The sequence below is a fragment of the Rattus rattus genome, chromosome 1 (assembly GCF_011064425.1).
Source record: "Rattus rattus isolate New Zealand chromosome 1, Rrattus_CSIRO_v1, whole genome shotgun sequence".
Lineage (NCBI taxonomy): Eukaryota > Metazoa > Chordata > Mammalia > Rodentia > Muridae > Rattus > Rattus rattus.
Window position 1 is genome coordinate 4,342,255 of NC_046154.1, and position 10,241 is coordinate 4,352,495.

The 10,241-nt window shown below is 42.6% G+C and overlaps 1 protein-coding gene and 2 non-coding genes across 5 annotated transcripts in view; all 3 read left to right on the forward strand.

The window, feature by feature from the left end:
* Ubap2 (ubiquitin associated protein 2) overlaps window positions 1-10,241 on the forward strand; it is an 88,264-nt gene that overhangs the window by 61,794 nt on the left and 16,229 nt on the right. For all 3 annotated transcript variants that reach the window (XM_032892448.1, XM_032892465.1, XM_032892458.1), the window contains exons 10-13: window positions 394-446; window positions 2,957-3,024; window positions 7,270-7,459; window positions 9,708-9,924. In XM_032892448.1, the coding sequence (XP_032748339.1) occupies window positions 394-446; window positions 2,957-3,024; window positions 7,270-7,459; window positions 9,708-9,924 (528 nt within the window). The remainder of the gene's footprint in view (window positions 1-393; window positions 447-2,956; window positions 3,025-7,269; window positions 7,460-9,707; window positions 9,925-10,241) is intronic.
* Window positions 5,368-5,448, forward strand: LOC116890616. The gene has a single exon (XR_004386766.1). It is a non-coding gene; the product is annotated as a small nucleolar RNA SNORD121A (small nucleolar RNA).
* On the forward strand, window positions 7,586-7,666 carry LOC116890615. The gene has a single exon (XR_004386765.1). It is a non-coding gene; the product is annotated as a small nucleolar RNA SNORD121A (small nucleolar RNA).

The window sequence follows — 10,241 nt, forward strand, 5'->3', positions numbered from 1 at the left end:
ATAGTCCCAACTATCCCAGAACTATATATACCAGGTTGGCCTTGAACCCACAGAGCTCCCTCCTAACTGCTGGACCTGAAGGCGTGTCTCACCGTATTATTCAATTTCTCAATACTGTAAATCATAAGGAGCAAGTCATGGTTGGTTTTGTTTATCTTTACCATGTTTGCATGATTTCTTACAGCAGAATTGCTAACGTAGTCTGTAAATTGCCGTTTGGGGCATTTGATTTAAGCATACAATTCTGGAGATTTTATATAGAAATATTTTATTTTTGTTGGGAATAGATGTAAAGAAATGGCGTTCCTTGGACTGTTAAGTCAGTACACAGAGTCATTTAGTAGTTAGAGTTACAGTTGACTCTGTCCTTTGCTGTTCCCTTTGCCCTGTCAGGTGCCTGGAAGAATTCTGTGGAGGAGTGGACAGCAGAAGACTGGACTGAAGATGTAAGTGTCAGGCCTGATTCAGACCTTGCTCCCCCTTCCTCTGGCTGTGTCACAACAGGCCCGGGCCACTTATGTCATCATCTTAGCTTTTAGTTCGTTTGGCTTCTGTCCCTTGCTTCTCAAATAGTTATTTGTTTGGTTTTTTTTCCAGCACATGGATCTCAGAAATAAATTGGTATTTTTAGGTTTTTATTTATTTGTTGAGACTGTCTATATATGGGGTAGGCTTTTGTCCTGGAACTCTAGACCAGGCTGGTTGAACTCACAGATCCTCTGCCTCCAAGGTGCTGGCTTAAAGGCACATTCTGTCACACCCTGCTTTTTATATTTAAAGGTTGACCTTGAACTCAGGAGATCTGCATGCCTGTCTCCTGGGATTAAAGGTGTATACCACAATGCCTTGATCTAAACTTAGCTGGGTAGGATCTTGACCCCAGGTCCCTTAGTCTGTTACCTCCTAGAATATAGGATTCGGTTCTATTTCACTTCCTGGTGCCCCTTCATATTTTTTTTTTTTTCCTAAGCTTGCTACACTTGTTCAGAACGCTCTTCATGAGATTTAAGTAGAGAGCAAAGTCTCTGACTGGGCTTTTTTGAGACTTCCTTTGTCACTGCAATTAATATAAATCTCTTTACCTTAGCCTCAGGTAGACTCTTCAGACAAGGGCAAAAAGCTGCCACATTCTTCACAAAATACCACAGAAACAGTCTCTAGGCCACATGTTAAAATTCTTCTCTACTGAAACTTCTTGGGCTAGGTCTGCACAGTTCAAATCTTACTCAGTACCAAAATCTTCCATATTCCTACTAGGACAGCCCATTAAACCCAACCTAAAGCATTCCACTGCTTTCCAAAGTTCCCAAATTCACATTCCTCCAAACAAAACCATGATCAAGCCTACCACAGCAATATCCCAGTCCCTGGTACCTATTTCCGTCTTAGTTAGAATTTTACTGGACACCATGACCAAGGCAAGTCTTATAAAGGACAACATTTAACTGGGCTGGCGAACAGGTTCAGAGGTGCGGTTTATTATAATCAAGGCAGGCTTGGTGCAGGTGGAGCTGAGAGCGCTACATCTTCATCTGAAGGCAGCTAGGAAGAAGACTGACTTCCAGGCAGCTAGGATGAAGGTCTTAAAGTCCATGGCCACTGTGACACACCCATTCCAACAAGGCCACACCTCCTAATAGTGCCACTTCTTGGACCAAGCATATTCAAACCATGACAGGTGTTTTACGTGAAAGCTTGTCTATATAGAACATGCATGTCCAGTACCACTAGAGGCCAGAGAAGACATTGAAGACATTAGGGCCTCTGGAACTGCAGTTGGTTAGTGATGAGTGTCAGCAACTGTGTGGGTCCTGGGAATGGACCTTTTTTTTTTTTTTTTTTTTTTTTTTTCGAGCTGGGGACCTAACCCAGGGCCTTGCGCTTCCCTAGGCAAGCAAGCTCTACCACTGAGCTAAATCCCCAACCCCGGGAATGGACCTTTTAAAATTAGAAATTAGGTTCTAGGCCTGAGCTCCTTCAGTTGTGTGTTAGTGGGACCCAGTATGTGGTTATAGACCTAAATGTGGAAGCTGTAACAAATGTGGCAGTTAAAGGCTTCTGAATACAAGGGGCCAAAGACTACATGAGGAGTAAATACACTTGAGGTTTGCACGAGGCTCCTCTGCTGCCTTGGTTCTCACACAGATCACTGATAAGTCTGTGCTGGCTCACGGGAGTTCAGTTCTGTTCCCACAGGAGTCTGCCATGAAAATTGCAATGTCCTTCTCAGCACGGAAACGTCGTTAGGATTTAACTCTGGGGTGATTCCTGTTTCAGCTGCTCAGTAGTTCATTAAAAGTGTTAACTTTGGCTTAGAATTACAACACAATTTCCAACAATTTATCCCCTAAACACCTGCCATTTTGTACTGTATATTTAGGTGAGGTTTTTCCAATATTGATAGTTATAAAATCAGAGTATCCATGAGCTCTGACAAATGTTGAAGATGCTAAACCTAAGTGAGAATTTAAACATTTTAGAAAATTATTTACTGGTGGGGAAAGAGCGGAACGTGCATGCAGATCAAGGACATACTTGGAAATTGCTGCCTCAGGCACACATGTGCAGATAAACACATGAAATAAAAAACGATTCTAAAAATAATAAGCCTCTCACTTTAAAATGAAATAGTATTGATCACTAGATGAAATGGAAGACAGGAAAGCACCCACCTTCCCTAAATTCCCTGCTTTTCAGCAGTTCTGTTGTTCTTTGGTGTCTCCCGAAATGGTCAGCTGAGGCTAGGACTTGGAGGCTGGTCCCTGTCGTGTGTGTCTCCTGTGGGTGTTGAGAGCTGAGGCTCCATTGCCTGGGGAGATCCCATGATGGTTTTGTGCGTTTCAGTCCTTTGTACTCCCTCTGGTGACCTTGATGGTGCCTGAGGTCTGCAGTCAGGCAGGCTCCCGTTTGAATTGTGCAAATAGAGAGTAAAGCTTTTTCTCCTAACTTTCCACAGCTTTCTGAGACAAAAGTATTCACGGCTTCGTCCGCTCCAGCAGACAACCATGTCCCGCCTGGGCAGAGGTAAAGGTTTGGCTGTTTTTTCCTTTATCTTTTCTCATTCAATGCATAATTAAAACATTATTTTTTAGGACAACTGTTTACATTTTTTACTCAAATCTTCAATTTCTCCCTCGCGCCTTTGCTTTTCTTTCCCTCTTCTCCCCACAGTGCTCGGAGCGAGCTTTGAAGACTTCTTAGTTGAGTCACAGCTATTCTTGTGATCCGTTAGCAGTTGGGTAGAGATTATGCTAATCCTAGTTTTAATTCAGAGTTAACTGTTTACATTAGTAAACTTTTCTCTGCCCTTCAAACAGACTCTCACTGTGTAGCCCAGACTGGCCTGGCTCTTAGAGTTCTTCCATCCTAAAAAGAAAGTAAACTTACTATATTCAATTCTTTGGTTTCATGCTTTTGTTTAGATGGTCTCTAACCTAAGTGTCATTTGAATAGGTAATGTTAGTTATGCTTAAATTCCAGAAGAAGGAGGCCCTTAGAGGTTAGCATGCTCTGTGTGTGTGTGTGTGTCTGTCTGTCTGTCTGAGGAGGTGTGTGGCAATCGCAGTACAGACAGCCCTGTGTTGTTTTTCACCCTGAAAAATACCACTTTATACTTGTCTGTTCATTTGTTTTGTTTGGTTTTTTGTGTGCTTGTTCATGCATACATGTTTGTGTATGTGCATTGTGCCTATGTGTCAAACTGCTCTTGTGGAAGAAGTCAGACATCAGTGGGCATCTTGTGGGATTCAGTTTTTTCCATCATGTAGATTTCATAGATCAAACTCAGGACATCTAGCTTGGCAGGACTGACCTTTACCCAGTGAACCATGGCTGGTCCCTGGCCCACCTTTTTTCTTTCTCTCAGTGACTGGGAACTATTAAGTAGGCTAGTCTAGCCTGGACAGCATGCCTAAGAACCCACATCTCTCCTCTCCAGTGCCACTGTGCCCTGCATCTTTTTCATACAGGTTTTGGTTATCAAATTTAGATCCTTGTACTTGCAAGGACATCTCTTTACTGATTGAACTATTTATGTACGCAGGGCTCAGGATAACAACACTTAAAGCTCTATTGGATAGTCAGGATTGGTAGTTTGTCCTCACATGTAACCCTAGCATTCTAAAGCCTGATGCAGGGGCAGCATGAGTTTAACGACAGTTTGTTTTATATAATGAGACTGAACACAAATGAATACACAGCTAAATGACTTTGTTTGCTCTTCATGACTTTGCCGTGTAGTCCAGGCTGCTCTCAAGGTATGCCTGGCTTCAGGGAGTGCTGACGGTACTGCGCTTCCACAGTGATTTTAAACACCTTTAAAATGGCTTTAAGGATCTATGTGACTAACTCCTACAGCTATTCTCTGACCTTAATCTAAACATGTAGGCACACATGCACATATATGTTCTAAAGGTAATTTTAAAATTAAAAAAAGTAAATGCTAGAGAGATTTAAGCCTGGAAATATGTGTATGTATCTTAAAGTAGACAAGTCTGAATCAAGCATCTTAAAACCAAACTAAATGAGATAGTTAAGGACTTAACCATAGGAGAGGAAATGTACATAGATCTCCACTGCATTTATGACTACATGAATTTGCTTGTGGCACTTTAATTTTTTAAGAAGGTAGTTGAGAGGATGAGAGAGATGGCTCAGTGGCTAAGAGCACTTGTGTTTGCACAAGACCAAGTTCGATTCTCAGCACTTGCATGGCAACTTATAACTGTGCTTAACTGCAGTTCCAGTTGATCTGCTGTTCCCTTCTGATTTTTACAGGCAGGCGCCTACAGGCAAATAAAATGCTCATACATTAAATACATAAATATGAAAACACCGTGTTAGGTACAATGCTGACTTCCTTTTAACCTCAGCATTCAGGAGGGAGAGGAAGAGGGAGCAGGAGTCCAGACATGGCTCAGGTACAAAATAAATTTGACGACTTGAAACCCTATGCAAAAAAATCCAGAACAATAACAACCTCGTCTTCACAAATTCTCAGCACAAGGAATCAGAAGGCAAAAGGAACTACAGACTCCGTTGCTGTTGCTGCTGACTGTTGTCCTTAGAGTTTAGCAAATCACTCTTATTTCAGTATGATGTGTGTGTGTTCATTTGTTTGCTTGAGATGGGGCCTCACTTTGTAACGTTAGCTGTCCTAGAACCTGCATAGACATTGTTGACCTTAAACTCGCAGAGATTCACCTACATCAGCCTCCCAGTTGCTAGGGTTAAAGGCCTGTGGCACCCCTGCCTGTCTTTCTTCATTCAGTAGAGGGTTTGAAGGAATTCACCTCTTAGCAATAGTCATCAGGATCTTATCTTACAGTTATTTCCTCATAAACACTAAAATGCTGAAAGTACATTTGCATTCCGGAAACAATGATGTGGTGATTTCCAAGCACATATCTGATGATTCCATGTGGAATTTAACTACTGAGTTTCCTGGGCCAAGGTAACAACTTCTTTACTTGTCAGTGACCAGTAAACTGGAATGAAGGATTCCTCCCTCATACTAATGGTTTTTAAGACCTTTCTTATGTGTGTGTGCACGCGAGTGTGTGCCTGCGTGAGTGCGTGCATGTGTGCGTGTGTTGGGGTGTAGGTTTGTTTGTTTGTTTGTTTGTTTGTTTATTATATGTAAGTACACTGTAGCTGTCCTCAGACACACCAGAAGAGGGCATCAGATCCCATTACAGATGGTTGTGAGCCACCATGTGGTTGCTGGGAATTGAACTCAGGACCTCTGGAAGAGCAGTCAGTGCTCTTAACCGCTGAGCCATCTCTCCAGCCCCAGAGGATAGTTTTTGATGGTTGGTTCTCTACTTCATCTTGGAGATCCCCTGGGATTGAACTCAGGGTGACAGACATTGGTGGGCGATATCTTTATTTTCTAAGCTGCTTCACTGTTTCAAACCCTGGGCTTTGACAAAGCCTTTATTCATTCTTTTTTTTTTTTTTTTTTTTTTTTTCCTTCCGTCTGTGAGACATAGTCTCTTTTTCAGTATATAGCCCTGGCCATCCTGGAAGTCACTATGTAGACCAGAGATCTGACTGCCTCTGCCTCCTGTGTGCTGGGGTGGGTGTGCCCCAAGCCCAGCTGTTTTGTGCTTTTTGCAGGAGACACTGCGGGTATTGTTATTCACTCGAGTCTGTCTCCTGACTTTTTGGAATAGAACTTGCTTTGGTTCTGGTCATGTTGAAAGTGAAAGTTTTGTGGTCATCATATGTAATACACATAACTTGTTTGTGTCACTAGAATCCGGTTTTGGTGACAGCTTCTCTGTTAATGTATGGAATAGAATACTGTGATATCATACATTAGAACATTAGCTTGGGTTTTGCATTGTTAGCCTCAGAAATGAAATTGGTTTCAGGAGTGTAAAAATGGTTGTTTATATAAGAAAAAGAACTCTGGCTAGAAGCTCTCTCGGAATGGTTTAACTGCCCAGGACCAGTCTCGTTGACATGGTGAGTTCTGCTGGGAGCAGAGATTGAAAGGCCTCCTGGGGCATCCATCATTCTGGAGACCCTCCTGCAGGTCTTGCTGTCTGGGCTGACTCATTCCTTCCGCTGGCAGTGTGTATCGTGACCTCCTTCTTCTGAGGCCATGCTCTCAAATTAGATTAGGTGGTCTTTTGGGCAAGGTCATGGGGCATTATAAGATACTCTGTTGCTAAAGTTTTTGGTGGTTTGTAATTTCTTATTTTAGGAAGAAAATTATACATGCTTAAATATGTTGTGGGGTAGAATACAGAATATATAGATATTTAAAATAAATTTATGACTTAAACCTCTACTATAGCTTAACACTTTAGGTCTTAATGTTTTAAGAATGTCCAGTCACTCTCTTTCAAGAAAACTGAAGCTGAGCTGGTGGCACACTTAATCCTAGCACTGAGCAGGAAGAGACGGGGAACTCTCAGGTTAGGCGCTAGCCTGATGTATGGAGTGACACTTCTCAAAACAAACAAAAAATCTGAAGTTCAAAGGGGGGGGAGGGAAATTGAAGAAATTTGAGATCAGTGATATCTGTAAGGTATTACAGTTCCTCTCTGTGACTCAGTGGAGTTCCTCCAATCCCAATGCACCTCTTTTCTCTAAACTTTTTGGTGACAAGTTCTCTTTTAATCTCTCTGAAACTCCGTTTTCCAGTGGTTTCGTTTATGACTCTCTAGCTTAAAACTTTGTTTGTCATGATGTTCTCTCCAGTTGACTGGCTGGTACATTTTGCTCATGACAGCTGATTGCCTTTGTCTTTCATGTGCTTAGCATTGATCTGGTGGCCTTGCTCCACAAACCTGCTCCTCCCACTCAAGCCGCAGAAGTCAACTCCTTTGAAACATCCCAGCAGCAGGGCTTCGGCCAGGCCCTTGTCTTCACAAATTCTCAGCACAACAATCCAACGGCACCAGGGACTGCAAGCTCCACTCCTGCTAGCTCATACTCTCCTCAGAGTTTGGTAACTCACTTTTATTTCAAGTTGGGTCCTAAGGAATTCACCTATTGGCAACAGTCATCAAGACTTTATGGCTCATACCTTGCCTTTAATTTCTCAGAAATCGTCAAACGTTGTCAGTAGGTCTGTACCCAGGAAACAATGATGTGATGATTTCCAAGCACATAGCTGATGGTTCCATGTGGAATTTAACTGCTGAGTTTCCTGGCTGAGATAAAAACTTCTTTGTGAATTCTTGTCAGTGATTGGTATAATGCGTTTTTAAAACCTTTTTTCACTTTATATATTTCTTGTGGATGTGCTTGTGTGTGTGTACACCATGTTCCACTTAAAGAGATTAGCGAGGGTTGGGGATTTGGCTCAGTGGTAGAGCACTTGCCTAGCAAGTGCAAGGCCCTGGGTTCGGTTCCCAGCTCTGAAAAAAAGAAAAAAAAAAAAAAAGAGAGATTAGTGAACAGCTTGTAGGAGCAGTTCTCACCCTCCTCTATGTGGACCATCATGGCAGCCCAAGTGATTGTTCTCCCCTTAGATTTTGTTTCAAAGTCTATGTCTAAACTTAATGTTTCTCTTGTCTGTGTGTTCCTAGTTTGCACTTTGCTTCTCTGTTGTATAAAACATGCCACTTTTTCTTAAATTGCCAAATAATATGTTACAGTCCCCTCCATAAGACTTTTCCTTGGTGGTGTCACCGCAGATGCAGTGGGATTGCTAGTGATGAGGACCGACAGGTAGGGATTAGAAGCTTGGGGTGTAGTCTGTGAGGGACAACTGGAGTCTGTTCTAGTGCGAAGTAGATACAGAAGGCGACTCTTGGGTTTACTGATTAATCCGAGTGCATTTCCTCTGCCTTCTCATTGCAACTGCTGTGACGTTCTTCTGACTTCCAGAGGTTCTGTCTGGTTGCTGAGGTCAGATAGAGGTGACCCATCAAGTCTGTTTTATGTTATCAGTGCCGTGACAAATTGTATATCATTTTAAGAGCTGCAACCATAAATAGCTTCTGTTTTTATAATCATTGGGGGAAATTAATAAGTAACAACTTGATAATAGTGTAATAGGACAGAAAAATAAAAATAGTGAAAATAAGAGAAAAAGAGTCAGAATATGTGGGACTTAGAAACTGTGTATATGTGTATCTATCTATACACAGGCATGCTAACACATGCCTTTTTGTGTCTCATTGGTTCAGTGAAGTAGCTAGAATTCAGAGACCCCGTACTGAGCATTACGGAGAGCAAAGCAGTGGCCACAGTGAAAGTGCATTTGATAAGAGTGGATGGTGGAGGCTGTGTCAGCATGCAGAGTGACGTTTGGGTAGACTTGAGCCAGAAGAGCTTGAGCAGGGACTCGGTGCAGGCAGGAGTTGATGGGGCGTCAGCTGCCATGGCCTAGTGTCTGCCCTGGTGACTCTGAATTTTCTAACTGGCATACTCCAGACCTTAGAATATTGACAATAGCCAGGCATAGTGTCACATACCTTTAATACCAGTGCTTGGGAGGCAGAAGCAAGTGGATCTCTGTGATTTGAGACCACTCTGGTCTACAGAGTGAGATCCAGGACAGGCAGGGCTACACAGAGAAGACCCTGTCTTGGAAAACCAAAGGGGAAAAGAAGAATATTCATAATAGGAATAACAGTTTCCTCTTCTTTGATTCAGCTTCCCCTGAGATACACACTCTCTGGAGGACAGGCACTGCTTTTGCTTTTGCTTAGTTATGGGGTGGTTGATGTTCCTAGTCATCTGAGCAGGACTGCCTGCTTTTAGAATGGAGAGAGCACTCAGCCTGCCCTGCTCTTCCTACCTTAGAGGTGATGGCTGCTCACAGATTGTAAAAGGTTTGTGCTTTGCTTTGTCATGCACATTTTTGTCATTTACTTGTTTGTTTTTTAAAAGTTTACTTTGGAGTCGGAGAGAAGGCTCAGCAGATAAGAGCACTTGCTGCTCTTGCAATCTGGTTCTGAGCACCCAGGAATTAAAAACAATAAGTCAGTACTAATAAATAAAGCAAGTATTTGTTTTCTAAGTTTGTAGTAGTTCTTTCTGTTGTCTTTAAGCTCATATCAGAATCGGGGAGGAATGCAGTTTTATTTAATGGACTGTGAAGGCATAGTGACACTTCATGGACTAGTCTCTAAAGCGAGGTTGACCTTTTGCAGATGACCCAGCTACAGCTTTCTTCCTTCTCAAGATGTGTGTTTGCAAGCCTGGAGTCAAAACTAAGGGCTTGTTCTCTTTTTATCTCTTTAAAGTCATCCGTCCTTGGCTCAGGATTTGGAGAGCTGGCTCAGTCAAAAATGGTGAACATCTCCAACTCCCAGATTTTGGACAAGTTGAAACCACCAGGTTTAAGCCCGTTTCCTGCTGCTTCAAACACACAGCAGAATGACAATTCGAGCCCCCCAGCCACCACTGCTGCTTGGGACCTCAAGCCCTCGGCACCCCAGCCCTCAGTCCTCAGTCATTTGGGTAAGTGGATGTTTTCTGAACTGGTTTATATTAATTAGGTCATTGTCAGAATGTGTTGTATGTGAGTCTATGAGACTTGTCTGGAGTCTATGAGACTATATGCAGCTTTGGAAAATTAAGTCAGTGGACTTACTATATAGTGTCTGTGCATTAACAGGAATAGCTAGACGCCCAGCTAGAAGAAGACAGGAGCAAAAATGTTGCATGGTGGCTCCTACCTGTAATGCCAGCACTCAGAATGTAGAGGTGGGAGGATCACCATACATTTGGGACCAACCTAGGGTATAGAATGAGAACAAGCCAGTGTAGACAACTTG